Raw genomic sequence first — 17,619 nt, forward strand, 5'->3', positions numbered from 1 at the left:
TCCAAAAGTAAAAACACGTCAGTTTTATGATGCAAACATAAAGTAGACATATTGTATATGTGAATTAAAAAATTTTATTTTGAATATCCATTTTCCTTACAAGCAGAGAGCTTCAAAGTTAGGAAAAATGCAAAATTTTCACATTTTTCATCAAATTTGGGGATTTTTCACCAAGAAAGGATGCAAGTTACCACAAAATTTTACCACTATGTTAAAGTACAATATGTCACGAAAAAATTATCTCGGAATCAGAATGATAACTAAAAGCATTCCAGAGTTATTAATGTTTAAAGTGACAGTGGTCAGATTTGCAAAAAATGGCCGAGTCCTTAAGGTGAAAAAGGGCTCAGTCCTTAAGGGGTTAAAAATGTCCCTTCATTTTGTTTTATTCTTGTGAACCACTTAAACTTTGTAAGTGTCATTCTGAATACTTTTAAGGGTGCAGTTTTTAAAATGGGGTGATTTTTTGGGGTTTCTATCATACAGGCTCCTTAAATCCACTTCATAATTCAAGTGGTCACAAAAAATTTTTTATTTTGAAATTACCATTAAAATGCTCATAGTATTATAAGCCTCTCTCCAAGAACCAAACTTTGTTCCTTCTCTTCTGAGCATTGTAGTGCGCCCGCAGAGCACTTTACATATATCCTTACTCAGAGGAAAGACTGGAAAAAAAAAATCAAAAACTAGGACAGAAAAATAAAAAGCAGAAGAAGTTAATTATGGGACAGTGTTTACTTTACTTTCAATAGCTTTTTATTGAAGAATTATTTCAAGTTTCATACAACACAGTTAGAACGCCAACAAGGCGTAAAAACAATAACAGAGGTTACAAAACAAAACCATCATGGCATCTGGTATAAGTCACATAACGTTGAGATAAGTTCTATATGAGTTCACTCTTAAAATGTTAGGATAAATGGATGTGAAATGAATATCCCCATCTACATGCTTTCAAACTCATGAATAGGTTGAGTCAAAAAGTGAAGTCAACGCACCGACTATGTAGTTTCAGGAACCAGAATGAACTGCAACTCAAAGGGCATATAAGTATGATGGCGGAGGGAATAATGGGAAGGTGCGTATCTACCGTTAAATGTCTCTACAGTAAGTCGAGGACGCCCAAGGTTCCCATCTCGCCCTGAATTTACTAAGGTTATTTGATTCCAGGGCTAATATTTTCTCGAAGGAGTATGTCGTGTTAAGCTTAGTTATCAATGTGTCCAGTGTAGGTAAGGTACACGATTTCCATAGACTTGTAATGATAATCTTGGCTGAGATACACACCAAACTAAATAGCTCTCTATGTTTAGGGGAAAAGCTATCTAAGTGTAGGAATAATAGGACCACGTCTGGGGACAATGGAACAATGGAACAAATCTTCCACCAGTCTCCGACATGCTTCCCAGAATGTTTGTATCAGTGGACAGGACCATAGAATATGCAGGAGAGAACCCCGACACCTACAACCCTGCCAACATAGATCTGAGGTACAGGGTAGGCCTTGGCCAATTTCACGGGTGGTAAAATATGACCGCAATATAGTTTTATATGCACTTTCTAAATGTGTAGAGCATTGAAAAGCCTTGTGGACATTGGCAAAGGCTTTGCCCCAATCATCCTGCATTAGGAGGAGGTCTAGATCCCTACTCCAAAGTCTAAGTGGATAAGAGACAGAAGAGACAGAAGTCAGCTCCTAACAGTGCTGAGTATATCAATTTAATGCCTGTCTGACTTGAGGAAAGGAACTTGATGATGTTAAAACTACTATTGTGAAATGATTGTGGTAAGGAATCCAGGAAGTGACGTATTTGTAAGTATTTATAGAAATCCCTGGGAGAAATACGAAATTTGGACTTTAGGGAATCAAACGGCAACAAAACTGCATTATCTAGCATATCATCTATGCGGGTCATCCCTGCAGTAATCCAGGTATGTATGTTTAGGTCTGGAATATAAGATTGAAGAAGCGTGAGTGGAATGTCTCCTTTATGGGTCGGCATTTTTCTATGAGCAAGACGTAAATAATTCTTCCATGCAGTTAGGGAGGCCTTAACTAAAGGATTGGTAATAGTAGGCAGGGTGAGATTCCATAGAGGTAAGTATAACAAATCATGTAAACTATATGGAGAAACTGACAATTGCTCTGTGTGTGCCCATGGAAGACTACTTTCGAAGTTGATCCATTGTCTCATTGAGGAGATAAGGGTGGAAGTGTAGTAGCCTCGAATATCTGGGGAACCCAGTCCTCCCGCCAATTTATTTTTAGCCAGAAGTGTATGTGCAAGCCTAGGCTTTTTACCCGCCCACACAAACCTAGTTAAAATCTTTTGCATTTGTGTAAAGAAGCTAGTGGGGAGTTCAATAGGGATTGTCCTGAACAAATATAACATTTTTGGGAGAACAAACATTTTAAAAGTTGCTATTCTACCCACCCAAGATATAATAGATCTCGAGAGAGAGTCCGTTTCCGCAGCCAGGGAGAGAAGCAGAGGTGCATAATTAGCTTTATAGAGGGAGGAAAGTGGAAAGGTTATATGTGTACCCAAGTAGCTGATGCTCGACTCCCTCCAATCCATAGTGTAAGTGAGATGAAGGTGTGAATGTAAAGCTGGAGGAAGATGCATAGGCAGGGCTTGGGTCTTCATGCTGTTAAGTTTATAGTAAGAAAGCTTGTCGTATTTAGCTATAACTTCCATCAGTGCAGGAACAGACTCCCCTGGGCTTGTAAGGGATAGGACTACATAATCCGCATATAATGAAATGACATGCGACTGAGTACCAATGGTAACCCCGTGAATGCTGGGATGGGTCCTAATTGATTGAGCCAATGGCTCCATAGAAAGAATATAGATCAGGGGGGACAAGGGGCAGCCCTGTCTGGACCCATTGGTGATGGTGAAGTCACCGGAGAGCGCACCATTTGCTAAGACTCTATAACGAGCCTATAGCTGAGAGTATATGTCCCTTAAAACCCATTGTGTCCATCACTGCAAAAGCAAAGGACCACCTAAGGCGGTGAAATGCTTTTTCTGCATCTAATGCTAAAATTAGTGCGGGGGTGGAAGACAGTTCAATGTGATGCAGTATATTAATCAGACGTCTTGTATTGTCGGAAGTTTGCCTACCGGAGACAAAACCCGCCTGGTTTTGTGAAATGATAGATGGAAGGATCAGGGCCAGTCTTGAAGCAAGAAGCTTGGCATAGATCTTCACATCCTGATTCAATAACGAGATCGGGCGGTAATTTTGTGGTAGCTCAAATGATTTACCCTGTTTGGGGAGTGTAGTTATGAGAGCCTGAAGGTTTTCGACTGGGAGGGAGCCCGTAGCTATAGCTTCATTACAAAAGTTCGTTAGAGGGGCAGCCAGAAGGTCCCCATATTGCTTATAATATCCACTGGAGAACCCATCAGGACCAGGGGCTTTACCCGACGGCAGGGATCTAATTATGTTAAGGACCTCGGAAGATGACACTTCCCTATTTAACAACTCTAGCTGGGCATCAGCAAGTGCGGGCAAGTTTAGGCTTTTCAGGTAGTCTCCAATAAGTCTAGAGGAGCTGGGAGTTTCTGGGATCGTGGTACATAAATTATATGAGTGCTCATAATAAGCACTAAAGCCGTTAGCAATACTAGAGGGAGTGGTTAACTTTTCGCTAGTAACAGGGTGGATCAGGTAGGGGATTTTTGATTGTACCTGTCTCTTCCTAAGGCGACCAGCCAAAAGTTTACCGGACTTATTATTTTGGGAGTAGTAAAGAGCTCCCATTTTCCTGTGAGCTTTTTCGTAGGAGGCTAGCATACTGCAACGTAGGTCACGTCTTAAAGCTGCAATCTGCCCTGCTAGGTCAGCCGAGGGGGCAATCCTGTTAGCTTGTTCCACCATTTTTAGCTGAGTAACTAATGTTGTGATTTGTGTATCCCTTTGCTTTTTAAATCGGAGCTATATTTGATACAGAACCCCCTCAAGACTGCTTTATGGCCATTCCACTATACAATATTTCTAGATACCGAGTTATAATTAAGTGCAAAGAATTCCTGGATATCTGACCTGAGTGTTACTGAGTATTGGGCATGCGATAGCAGGAAAGGACTAATGCGCCAAATGTATGTTAAGGGCGACGATACCTCGTCTGACAGTGTGAGAGATATCGCTGCATGATCTGACCACTTGATTCCTTCAATCGTGGAGTCAACAAGTCTAGGCAGTAGAGAGTTGTGCAGTAATGTTATCAGCGGGTAAAGCTGAACTTAGCCAGAGTGTTCTGCCTCACCAATGTCTTTCTCCGGGCAGGCATGATGACCGCTGGCTTGATAGGTCCAGGAACAGGTAGGGAGAGATCTGATAATGCCGGTAGTCGCTGGGTTTAGCCGCTAAATCGGGTGGTGTGGACGGAGCTCTCACACTACACGTCCATCTTCCTCAGCAGCCAGGACACGCCCCCCTATGGGACAGTTTTTATTTCACAGTTCTCTCAAAATGCGAAACAAACAGAGAAAATATTTTTTAAACATTGGAATATCTTGGAAAATGATCCCTTTTTAACCTCTCGAGGACTCAGGAGGTACCTGTACACACTGAGCCCGGTCCCGGTGTTTAAAACAGAGTCACGCCGTGACCCCGCATCACACCGGGTCGGTCCCAGCTGCTAGTCATAGCCGACACCCTGGGCTAATAGCGTGCGGCACCAATCGTTGTGCCACGTGCTATTAACCCTTCAGACGGGGTGATCAAAGTTGACCGCCGCATCTGAAAGTGAAAGTATACGCTTCCCGGCAGCTCATTGGGGCTGATCGAGACCCCCTTACCTTGCTCCGTTGCGTCCGATTGGCTACAGGCTACAGGCTTGAGCAATCGAGCCCCTATCTCGCTGATCCATGCAAAGCTATGGCTTTGCAGGGATCAGGGTAAAAGATCAGTGTGTCCCTATGGAAACTATAGCACTGCAAAAAAAAAGTGAAAAAAAAATTAACAAAGGTCATTTAACCCCTTCCCTAATAAAAGTTTGAATCACCCCCATTTTCCCATAAAAAAAAAATGTGTAAATAAAAATAAACATATGTGGTATCGCCACGTGCGTACATGTCCAAACTATAAAAATATATAATTAATTAAACCGCACGGTCAATGGCGTACGCGCAAAAAAATTCCGAAGTCCAACATATCATATTTTTGGTCACTTTTTATATGATAAAAAAAATGAATAAAAAGTGACCAAAAAGTGCTATCAATGCAAAAATGGTACCAATAAAACCTTTAGAACACGGAGCAAAAAATTAGCCCTCATACCGGCCGTACACGGAAAAATAAAAAAGTTATAGGGGTCAGAAGATGACAATTATAAACGTATACATTTTTCTGCAAGTACGACAAAATCAAACCTGTAAGTAGGGTATCATTTTAACCGTATGGACCTACAGAATAAAGGTAAGGTGTCATTTTACTGAAAAATGCACTGCGTAGAAACGGAAGTCCCCAAAAGTTAAAAATTTTTATTTTTTCTTAAATTTTGTCGCACAATGAATTTTTTTTATAGGGGTCAGAAGAGGACATTTTTAAACGTATACATTTTCCTGCATGTAGTTGTGATTTTTTCCAGAAGTACGACAAAATTAAACCTACATAAGTAGGGTACCATTTTAACCGTATGGACCTACAGAATAATGATAAGGTGTCATTTTTACAGAAATATGTACTGCATAGAAACGGAAGCCCCCAAAAATTACAAAATGACTTTTTTTCTTTGATCTTGTCGCACAATGATTTTTTTTTCATTTCGCCGTGGATTTTTTGGTAAAATGACTAATGTCACTGCAAAGTAGAATTGGTGGCGCAAAAAATAAGCCATCATATGGAATATTATGTGCAAAATTGAAAGCGTTATGATTTTTAGAAGGTGATGAGGAAAAAATGAAAACGCTGAGTCCTTAACCCCTTAAGGACCAAGGGCGTACAGGTATGCCTTTGCTCCCTGGTACTTAAGGACCAAGGGGGTACCTGTACGCCCGCAGGAATTTCGGTTCCTGTCGCGCGCCGGGCGGGGATCGGACCGGGGTGACTGCTGATATCGATCAGCAGGCACTCCGCGCCAATGCCCAGGGGGGCTCATCAGACCCCACCCATGTAGGCGATCGCCGAAAATCACAAGTGAATTCACACTTGCGATTTTCGTCAATTCCGGTGATGCGGGTCACGTGTGACCCGCTGACCTAGAGATACAAGGTGAATGGGGGTGTAGGATACACCCCCTATCACCCTCTATATCTATGGGGAGGTGGCGATTTCGTCACCCCCCCCCAGGATGGCTGCTATTGGCCAATAGCAGCCGGCAGGGGAGGGGTTAACGGCCCCTTCTCGCGGCTCTGCTTGCTCCCTGAGTTCATTCAGCGGCCAGAGCTGCGAGAAGGAGCCAGGGACCCCCCCACCCCCCGCCTCTGTGAAGATTGGAGCACCTCACAGAGGAAGACCCCCCCCCCTTAGAGCAGGGAGAGAGTACAGCCCCAGGGACAGGTAGGGTTAACCAGTAAAGTAAAAAAAAAAAGTGTAGAAAGAAAAAGTTTAAAAAAAATTTCCCCCCCTGACCCCCTAATAGGACCTAAAGGGTCCGCCACAATTTTTTTTGTGTGACCCGGGCCGTATTAGGGATTCAGGGTGCTGCATTTGGCCCCCCATTTTTTTTATTTTTAGCCGCATCGCTTTTTTCCCCCCATACAGTTACAGTTACACCAATCACACACACTACATACTCACCCCCCCCCACACACACTCCCCCCCCCCCCCCACACCACCGTAGGCGATGGCTCGCCAGGCATTTTCGGCAGCGGAGGCATACTTCGAATCTGTCAGTGAGGACTATGAAGATCCTACATTCCTGTGTTCTTCATCGTCCTCCTCATCATCTAGTACTGATGATGAGTCACCTATACGGCGGCGGAGACGCCGCCAGGCAAGGCCACGCACCCCCCATGATAGTGGCCCAGTGGCCGGCACTAGTGCGAGTGGTGATGCTGCTCGTACTAGGAGTCCGACCCCCCCAGACAAGTTTACCGGAGCCCCCTTCCGGTGAACCTGTCTGGAGACCCCTAGAGGCTTATCAGCCACGGGTTCCGGAGTTTGTTGGCGACTCTGGAATCCGGATTGACAATTCTGGATTCACTGAAATTGACTATTTCAGTTATTTTTTCAGTGACAGTTTTGTCAATCACATGGTGGAGCAGACGAATCTGTATGCCAGGCAGTTCATCGCCCACCACACTGATTCTGTTTTGGCCAGGCCCAATGAATGGTACGCCATTGATGCAGCAGAGATGAGGACATTTTGGGGCCTCTTGCTGCATATGGGCCTGGTCAAAAAAACAAGATGTCCCTGGAGCAGGGACATCTTCTACCAGACCCCGCTTTACAGTATGGTCATGGCACGGAGGCGGTTTGAGGCCATTCGGATATGCCTGCATTATGCAGATAATGTGGCATGTCCGCCCCGAGGTGATCTCGCCCATGACCGGCTTTACAAAGTGAGGCCGGTCATCGATCACTTTGGGGCCAAATTTTTTGAGGCCTACGTACCCCTCAGGGAGCTCTCGGTTGATGAGTCTCTTATCAGTTTTAAGGGGAGACTCATCTTCTGCCAGTATATTCCCTCAAAGCGGGCGCGGTATGGCGTGAAGCTCTGTAAACTTTGTGAGAGTACCTCTGGTTACACTCTCAAGTTTAGAGTGTATGAGGGACGAGATTCCCGTGTTGAACCCCCAGATTGTTCCCCCACTCTGGGTGTTAGCGGGAAAATCATTTGGGAGCTTGTGCACCCTTTGCTGGATAAGGGTTACCACGTGTACGTGGACAACTTTTATACCAGCATCCCTCTGTTCACATCCCTTGCCGCCAGATCCACGTCCGCTTGTGGGACCGTGCGGAAAAACCAGAGAGGCCTCCCTCTAATTCTGCAGACACCTATCCCATGCCCTTACCCATGAAAACCTGTTGCTGGTCAGGTATAAGGATAAGAGGGATGTCCTTATGCTGAGCACTATTCATGGTAATGGCAGCTCACCTGTACCTGTGCGAGGTACCACAACACCGGTCCTCAAGCCCGATTGAATTCTGGACTACAATCGGTATATGGGGGGAGTTGATCTTTCTGATCAAGTCCTCAAGCCCCCTGAATGCGACCTGCTACTCTCAGACCAGTGTGCAAGCTGTTTACACCCAGACTTGAGGTATGTCCTTACTCCAAAGAAATGTATTTACAAACTTACGGTGACATTTTCTCCTTTTACCACTTATGAAAATGAAAAATTTGGGGTAACCCCAGCATTTTAGTGTAAAAAAATTCCAATTTTTCATTTTCACATCCCACTTCATGAATATTTATCAAACACCTGTGGGGTGTTAAGACTCACTGTACCCCTTGTTATGTTCCTTGAGGGATGTAGTTTCCGAAATAGTATGCCATGTGGTTTTTTTTTTTGCTGTCCTGGCACCATAGGGGCTTCCTAAATGCGACATGCCCCCTGAGCAAAATTTGCTCTCAAAAAGCCAAATATGACTCCTTCTCTTCTGAGCATTGTAGTTTGCCCGTAGTGCACTTCAAGTCAACTTATGGGGTACCTCCATACTCAGAAGAGATGGGGTTACAAATTTTGGGGAGTATTTTCTGTTGTTAACCCTTGCAAAAATGTGAACTTTGGGGGGAAACACACATTTTAGTGAAAAAAATAATTATTTTTTTTACATATGCAAAAGTCGTGAAACCCCTGTGGGGTATTAAGGCTCACTTTATTCCTTGTTACGTTCCTCAAGGGGTCTAGTTTCCAAAATGGTATGCCATGTGTTTTTTTTTTTTTGCTGTTCTGGCACCATAGGGGCTTCCTAAATGCGACATGCCCACCGAGCAAAATTTGCTCTCAAAAAGCCAAATATGACTCCTTCTCTTCTGAGCAATGTAGTTCGCCCGTAGTGCACTTCAGGTCAACTTATGGGGTACCTCCATACTCAGAAGAGATGGGGTTACAAATTTGGGGCTTTTTTTCTGCTATTAACCCTTGCAAAAATGTGAAATTTGGGGGGAAACACACATTTTAGTGAAAACATTTTTTTTTTTTTACATATGCAAGTCGTGAAACCCCTATGGGGTATTAAGGCTCACTTTATTCCTTGTTACGTTCCTCAAGGGGTCTAGTTTCCAAAATGGTATGCCATGTGGGGGGGGGGGGTTGCTGTTCTGACACCATAGGGGCTTCCTAAATGCAACATGCCCCCCAAAAACCATTTCAGAAAAACATACTCTCCAAAATCCCCTTGTCGCTCCTTCCCTTCTGAGCCCTCTACTGCGCCCGCCGAACAATTTACATAGACATATGAGGTATGTGCTTACTCGAGAGAAATTGGGTTACACATACAAGTATAAATGTTCTCCTTTTACCCCTTGTAAAAATTCAAAAATTGGGTCTACAAGAACATGCAAGTGTAAAAAATGAAGATTGTGAATTTTCTCCTTCACTTTGCTGTTATTCCTGTGAAACACCTAAAGGGTTGAAACGTTGAATGTCATTTTGAATACTTTTGGGGGTGCAGTTTTTATAATGGGGTCTTTTATGGGGTATTTCTAATATGAAGACCCTTCAAATCCACTTCAAACCTGAACTGATCCCTGAAAAATAGTGAATTTGAAAATGTTGTGAAAAATTGGAAAATTGCTTCTGAACTTTGAAGCCCTCTGGTGTCTTCCAAAAGTAAAAACCTGTCAATTTTATGATGCAAACATAAAGTAGACATATTGGAAATGTGAATAAAAAATAAAAAATTTGGAATATCCATTTTCCTTACAAGCAGAGAGCTTCAAAGTTAGAAAAATGCAAAATGTTAAATTTTTTCATCAAATTTTGGGATTTTTCACCAAGAAAGGATGCAAGTTACCACAAAAATGTATCACCATGTTAAAGTAGAATATTTCACGAAAAAAACTATCTCGGAATCAGAATGATAAGTAAAAGCATTCCAGAGTTATTAATGTTTAAAGTGACAGTGGTCAGATGTTCAAAAAACGCTCTGGTCCTATGGTGTAAAATGGCCTGGTCCTTAAGGGGTTCTCCGGTACTTGCACATCTTATCCCCTATCCAAAGGTTAGGGGATTAAGATGCCTGATCGCGGGAGTCCCGCTGCTGGGGACCCCCGATATCATGCACGCGGCACCCGGTTTGTAATCAGTCCCCGGAGCGTGTTCGCTCCGGGACTGATTACAGGCGACCACCGGGCCGGCGGCGTGTGACGTCACGCTCCACCCCTCAATGCAAGCCTACGGGAGGGGGCGTGATAGCTAAGAAATAAGAAATATCTATTGAAAGAAAAACACTGGAGAAAAGATAGTGGGAGAGACAAGCTTACCTGATTGAAAGTGGGAGAGACGAGCTTACCGGCACAGGGGAGCCTGACTGACTTCGGCTCCCCTCGGTGAAGTGCACTGACGAAATGAATTAATGTGTTAATCCAGCTACTGTGGGAATAGGTGTGTCCGCTCCTCGAGTTTTTCCTTTTTTTCCCAGTCTTTCTTCAATTCGGGTGGAAGTGTTTCACCAAAGTAGAGTGTAGTGGCAACCAAAAAGACCCACTCTTTTACCGAAACGTCCGTTAAAGTTGTGAGTGGTCGGTTAATGGCTACTCACAGACTGTAGTTTGGCATTTGTGCGTATCTCTTTTTCTTGAGGAACTGTGATTTATTGAAAGTGAACTGCAGCCGCTCCCAACTTTTTTTTCGTATATATTTTCTTACAGAAATGGGGTTAAAAATTTGGGGGGCCTTTTTCATCATTTACCTCTTGTGAAAATGATTTTGGGTAACACAAGCATTTCAGTGAAAATTCTTTTTTTCATTTTCACGTATGCTAAGGCTCACTATACCCCTTATTACGTTCCTTGAGGGGTGTAGCTTCCAAAATGGTTCCACATGTTTGTTTGTTTTTTTGCGTTTATGTCAAAACCACTGCAGCTGTCAGTCACCCCTGTGCAAATCACCAATTTAGACCTCAAATGTACATGGTACACTCTCTCCTGAGATATGTTGTGTGCCTGCAGAGCACTTTACGTCCACATATACGGTATTTCTGTACTTGAAACACAACTTCTCCCGATTACGGAAATACCCCATATGCAGCACTTAATTAGGGATTTGCATAGGGACGGACCCGGATGCAAACATTACACTTGCCTCCGCCACCAAAAATACCGTATGGCAGTGTTCCCCAAACAGGGTGCCTCCAACTGTTGCAAAACAGTCAGCCTGCCTAGACAGTCAACGGCTGTCCGGCAATGCTGGAAGTTGTTGTTTTGCAACAGCTGGAGGCTCCATTTAGGAAACTCTGCCGTATAATCCGTTTAAAATTTTTATTGGGGGGGGGGGGGGGGGGAATTTGTAAGGGTGTGTGTATATTTAGTGTTTTACTCTTTATTTTGTGTAGTGTAGTGTTTTTAGGGTGCAGTCACATGGGCGGGGGTTTACAGCTAGTTTCCTGCTGGGAGTTTGAGCTACGGCGGAAAATTTGCCACAGCTGGAACTTTGCCACACGCTGTAAACTCCCGCCTGTGTGAATGTACCATGTAAATTCACATGGGGGTGGTTGCTCAAACCTCCAGCTGTTGCAAAACTACAACTCAATTCCCAGCATGCACTTACGCACTGTACATGCTGGAAGTTGTAGTTTTGTCACAGCTGGGGGCACACTGGTGGGGAAACACAGAGGTAACATTAACTCAGTGTTTCCCCACCGGTGTGCCTCCAGCTATGGCAAAACTACAACTACCAACATGCATGTTCTGTCAGGGCATGCTGGGAGTTGTAGTTTTTCAATGGCTGGAGGGGCACAGTTTGGAGACCACTGTGCAAAACTACAACTCCCAGCATGCCCAGACAGTCCAGGCAAGCTAGGAGGTGAAGTTAAAACAAATCTCTGGAGGGCCACAGCCTCCCACCTGACTGCGATCCCGCAGCACTGCCAATCCGCCACACTGCTGATTCTGCCACCGCTCATCTCCCCGCTTCGCCCGGACCCAGGATGGGCAGGCAGAGCGGGCAATGTATACAAAAGTCCCGCCCCTGCCTGCTATTAGTCAGCTGCTCCCAACTGACCAATAGCAGGGGATAGGAGGAGGTGGCACCCCTGCCATCTCACTCCTATCCTTCAGGGTGAAAAAAAAGCTGTTACTTAACTGTCAGAATTGACCGTCCAATCACAGGGATTGCCGTTATGGGGGGGGGGGGGGGGTCAGCGGGGATCGGAAATTTGGAGGGCGTACAGGTCGCCCTCCGTCCTTAAGTACCAGGATGCGAGAGCGTACCTGTACGGCCTCCGTCCCCAATAGGTTAACAAGGCCTCTGCAAAATGAAAGAAGCAATCCGATTGGTTGCTATGGGCAACTTTTCCTTTGCACAGGTATTGATAAATCTCCCCCACAGTCCCTGCCGAGCATCAGATAAAAATTAGCCCAGTCCCTGCAGAGCATCAGATAAAAGTGCACCCACAGTACCTTCAGAGCATCACCTAACAGTGCACCCAGAGTGGCTCGTGATCATGCTAAGCCACTGCCAAGAAACCCTGGAATAAGAAACAGTCGCTAGCAGTCACCACCAATAACCCTCTCTACTACCGCTGACGCTACTGCTGAAGAGAAAATAGATAGAGCATAGCTTCACCCAAAGTAGGTGGTCACATGGGCATGACGTCATCAGAGCGCCTTTCGTTCACTAGGACAAAGCATCTACTAGACTTCCTGCATGAACTTCCGCTCTTGTCATGTGACGAATCATGTGATGCGGAAACATTCGGACCCTGGATCGTTCTTTGTAAGGTGGGTGATTTGCGCATGAGGGGGTTGTTAGTTTAGCTTACGTTGCCGTGGGCGCAGAGTTAGACGTGTATTCATAGGTTTGTTGTTGAGATTGGGCAGGAGAGATCTAAGGCAATCGAACCATAACAGCACATAGTGGCGAGATGCGGCTGTGTATGAGCATCTGTACCGTAACGCGCTAATCTTTTCCTGCATTAGAGGCCTGGCTGGCATCTATGCTCATTGTAATCTGTTGTCGCTTGTTTTTCGTTGTGCAGAATTGTCTAGCCGTGTAATGCCCAGTTCAACAATGAAGAAAAAGGTAATGTACTATGCAAAGATCACTAGAGCTATTCAAGTGTAGGTAACAGAATGTAATCTGATATAAAATGTCTTGTTCTCCTGTCAGGTGCTATTGATGGGCAAAAGTGGCTCAGGAAAGACAAGCATGAGATCCATCATCTTTGCCAACTATATTGCACGAGACACAAGGCGTTTGGGAGCCACCAGTAAGGCCTGGTTAATTCCCTTGAGTGCATTGATCTAGGTGCATTGATCATGTAGTCATTTCGCCCTCTGTGCTTTTCTCTTGCAGTTGATGTTGAACACTCTCATGTTCGATTTTTGGGGAACCTGGTGCTTAATCTTTGGGATTGTGGTGGGTAAGTTTCTTGTGACTTAATGTATTCAAGTCCTTGACTTTGGTTCACTGCTTAGTTAATCTTTGAAAGGAATGAAGAGGAGCAGAAAATGCTTTACCTCTTCTGCTTCTTGTTTTGGAAGGTATACGGTACTTCAAGACATGGGAAGGGCAGAAGTGGAGCAATGGCTCCACTTCTGCCCTTCTCACGTCTTGAAGTATACCTTCCAAAACAAGAGGATGCGGGTACCAAATCACATTGTGCAGCTAATGGACATCATGTGTGGCTGTTTGGAGCAGGGGAACAAAAGAGGTAAAACATTTTTATTTCTCAGACATCCCTTTAAAGATGTTTTCTAGGACTTGCTGATAGAGGGGGGATTTCTCAATTTTGTCTCATAGCACTGTCTTTCTGTAAAACTGTCCTCATTTTAGACTTTTATTCTATAGATTATTTTGGTGCACATCACATAAAGGGATATTTCGGGTTTTTCCTTCTTCAGCCTTCATCATTTAGTGTGTGGAAAAAGCAAGGTGGAAGGGATTTATAGAAGTTATGATATCCACTTACCCACTGCAGCATAGCCAAGCTCCCCATAAAATGCTGTGAAAGGTCAGAGACAACAGTAAAATAAAGACTTTCACTACAGTCTTGTAGTTGAAAACAAGACAAAAGGCCACACTGAGGTAGTAGAAGCATATTGCACAATGTTATAACTTGGCATCATGGGCTCAATGGCTTCAAACATCCTGGAATACTCCTTTTAATAAACCTATGGTTCTCTATTCTTCAGTTGTCAATACTGCGTTTTATATCCTTTCTCATGTACTTTTTTTTTTTGCCTATTGCTTATCTGAAAAAACAGTTGCTTTCATTGAATTCAATACATTTTTTATTCGGTAAGTGGCCCTGGTCATACCCAGGGCATTCGAGTTGATACCTGCTTGTAATGACCGACATGTGAGAGTACTCCGATATCTGTTAATTAACTGTTTAACCCCTTAAAGGAAAAAGGTCACTCGTTCACCCACACTAAACCCAGTTTATAGTGCGGGTGAACAGGAGACTCTGACTCATATACATTCCTTTTGTCTAGCACCTGGTCTCTCTGGAGTTCAGCATCTTTTTGCGCTGAATTGTGCACTGGAGGCAGGCCCACTGGCTGGATTTTGAATATTCATGGTTGCTGGTCATGTGAGAGCTTGTGCCTACTGAGGGCTCACGTGGCCAGGGACCATGAATATTTAAATCCAGCCGACGGGTCCGCCTCAGGTGCGCAATTCAGTGCAGAAGGATTCCGATCTTCAGAGGGATCGGGCACCGGACTGCATGCCCGCATTGCTCTCCTATTCACCTGCACTATAACCCCGTGTATTGGGCTTAGTATGGGTGAAAGGGTGACTGTTTTTTTCCTTTAACCCCTTAAGGACTTAATTTTATTTTTAAGTTTTCATTTTTTTCCTCCTCTCCTTCTAAAAAACCATAACTCTTTTTATATTTTCAGCCACAGACTAGTATGAGGGCTTGTTTTTTGTAATGACATCACTCATTTTACCATAAAATGTTTGGCTTAACCAGTAACCAAAAAAAATACAATTTGTGTGGGGAAATTGATAAGAAAACTGCAATTTAGCAAATTTTATAAGGTTTTGTTTTCATGCTGTACACTTTACAGCAAAAATTATATGTTTTCTTTATTCTTTGGGTCAATACTATTAAAATGATACTCATGATTACATACTTTTCTATTATTGTTCAGCTTAAAATAAATCACAAACTTTTTAACCAAATTAGTGCATATAAAATCCCTCTATTTTGCTGAGCTATAACTTTTTCATTTTTCCGTATAAGCAGCGGTATGAGGGCTCATTTTTTTTGTGCCGTGATCTGTACTTTTAACTTTTTTTTTTTTTTATACCACATTTACATATATAAAACGTTTTATACATTGTTTATCAATTTATTTTGGAATAAAATGTTATAAAATAATAAAAAAAACAGCAATTTTGGACTTTTTAATTTTTTTTTATTTTTATTTTTTTACGTTCACGCCATTCACCGTACGGGATAATTAACATTTATATTTTAATAGTTCGGATATTTACACAAAATATGTTAATAAAATTTTTTTTTTACACTTTTTTGGAGGTAAAATGGGAAAAACTGACAATTAAAATTATTGGGAGAGGGGATTTTTTACTCCTTACTTTTACTTTAATAGTCCTCATAGGGGGATATTTATAGCAATCATTTGATTGCTAATACTGTTCAGCGCTATACATAGCCCATATCACTGATCAGTGCTATGCCCTATCTTCTGCTCTGGTCTGCTCGATCTCAGACCAGAGCAGAAGATGCCGGGAGACGGACGGAGGAAGGTGAGGGGACCTCCGTCCACCATTACAGATGATCAGATGGCTGCGGGGCGATCCGATCATGCATTTTTCTGACTGCATCTGTATTGCTCACGGCATCTGAGAGGTTAATGGCAGACATCCGCACGATCTCTGATGTCGGCCATTACCGGCGGGTCCCTGGCTGCTATCAGCAGCCGGGACCAGACGCGCATGACCCGAGCATCGCGCCGATGCTTGCGGTCATGTACAGGACGTAAGTGTACATCCTGGTTCGTTAAGTACCACTGCACCAGGACGTGCATTTACGTCCTGCGTCACTAAGGGGTTAAGGACTCAGCCCATGTTGGCCTTAAAGAGTACCTGTCACCAAACTAAACTTTTAATATATTGTTCCTTATGTAATTATAAGACACTGCTATTTACTTGATGTTAAAATTCTCAACTAGGGATCAACCGATATTGATGCCGATAATCTGACACCTTTCAGGCCGATAGCCTACAACTTATACTATATTCCGGTAGAAGTTATCAGCTATCTCCTATTCATAAAACCGGGGATGGGGGAGGCAATGGGGCAGCGGCGGTGGCGGTCTCTGGGCGGGGCATTATCTGTAAGGTAATTGCTGATACTGATAATGTCCAAAAAACGTGAATATCAGCCAAACTGATAATCGAGCGATCCCTATTCTCAACCTTTATATGTTTTTATTCTGATTAAAAAAAACAGCCACTAGGTGGCTCTGTTCAGTTCCCTGCTGCAAGTCAAACAGTTAGTTGGTCTCCTCCCGGCCTGGCAGGAGACCAAACTCGGGAAGTGTGTGTGGGGCATGGCGAGGCACAGCTCTTGCAGGCTTCCGTGATGTTGTGGCTGCTGGGGAATGCCCACTTTCTCCTGCTAGGAGCTCACACAATGTGAACAAGGGGAAAGGTATGTCTACTTTATGTTGCCATCATTAGGTTGGGCGGTTTTGACTTTGTGAAGACATTAGAGGGCTTTCTAAATTAGAATTTTTTTTTTTAGGGACCAGTTCAGTTTAAAGTAAATTTGAGGGGCCTTAATGTTCGAAATCCCCCATAAATGACACCATTATAGAAATACCACCCCTAAAATTACTCAAAATGACATTCTTTAAGTTTGCTACTATTCCTGTGAAACACCTAAAAGGATTAAAGTCAAAATCAACATTTTTTACACTAGCACTGTTTTAGCTGCTAATTGTAGAATTTCATTTTCACAGACCACTTTTTCAAAAATCTGTCAGGCACCTGTTGAGTTTAAATGCACCCCTAATTACATTCCTTGAGGGGTATAGTTTCCAAAATAGGGTCACATGTGGGTGTTTTTTTTTCTTCTTTAAATTAGCGTTTACGTTCGGAACCTCTGTGTAATTATCATCCATTCCAATGCAGATGACCAATTTAGACCTCAAATATACTTGATGCTCTCTCACTTCTGAGCCACGTTGTCTGTCCGCAGAGCACTTTAAGTCCACATATGGGGTATTTCCATACTCGGGAGAGATTGCGTTTCAGATTTTTGGGGGTCTTTTTCTACTTTTACCTCTTGTGAAAATTAAAAATATGGGGCAACGGCAGAATGTTAGTGTATAAAATGTAAATTTTTTACACTAACATGTTGGCTTAGCCCCCAAGTTTTCCTTTTCATAAAGGGTAAAAGGAGCAAAAGCCCCCCCAAAATTTCTAACACAATTTCTCCCGAGTATGGGGTGGAGGACAGTTGCAGGAATTGTGAGTCTCGCATGGTGTGCAGGAGGCTCCCATATGACTTTAAGGCTGA

At 43.4% G+C, this 17,619-nt stretch overlaps 1 protein-coding gene across 6 annotated transcripts in view; it reads left to right on the forward strand.

The window, feature by feature from the left end:
• LOC130291604 (ras-related GTP-binding protein A) overlaps positions 1–17,619 on the forward strand; it is a 1,042,086-nt gene that overhangs the window by 952,875 nt on the left and 71,592 nt on the right. For 4 of the 6 annotated variants that reach the window (XM_056540559.1, XM_056540557.1, XM_056540558.1 and 1 more), the window contains 3 exons: positions 13,102–13,145; positions 13,233–13,332; positions 13,419–13,485. In XM_056540559.1, coding sequence (XP_056396534.1) covers positions 13,102–13,145; positions 13,233–13,332; positions 13,419–13,485 — 211 coding nt within the window. Of the gene's footprint in view, positions 1–12,705; positions 12,845–13,101; positions 13,146–13,232; positions 13,333–13,418; positions 13,486–17,619 lie in introns of those variants that run through there. The other 2 variants (XM_056540561.1, XR_008847980.1) reach the window with 2 other exon arrangements.

The sequence above is a fragment of the Hyla sarda genome, chromosome 9 (genome assembly GCF_029499605.1).
Source record: "Hyla sarda isolate aHylSar1 chromosome 9, aHylSar1.hap1, whole genome shotgun sequence".
NCBI classification, from domain to species: Eukaryota; Metazoa; Chordata; class Amphibia; order Anura; family Hylidae; genus Hyla; species Hyla sarda.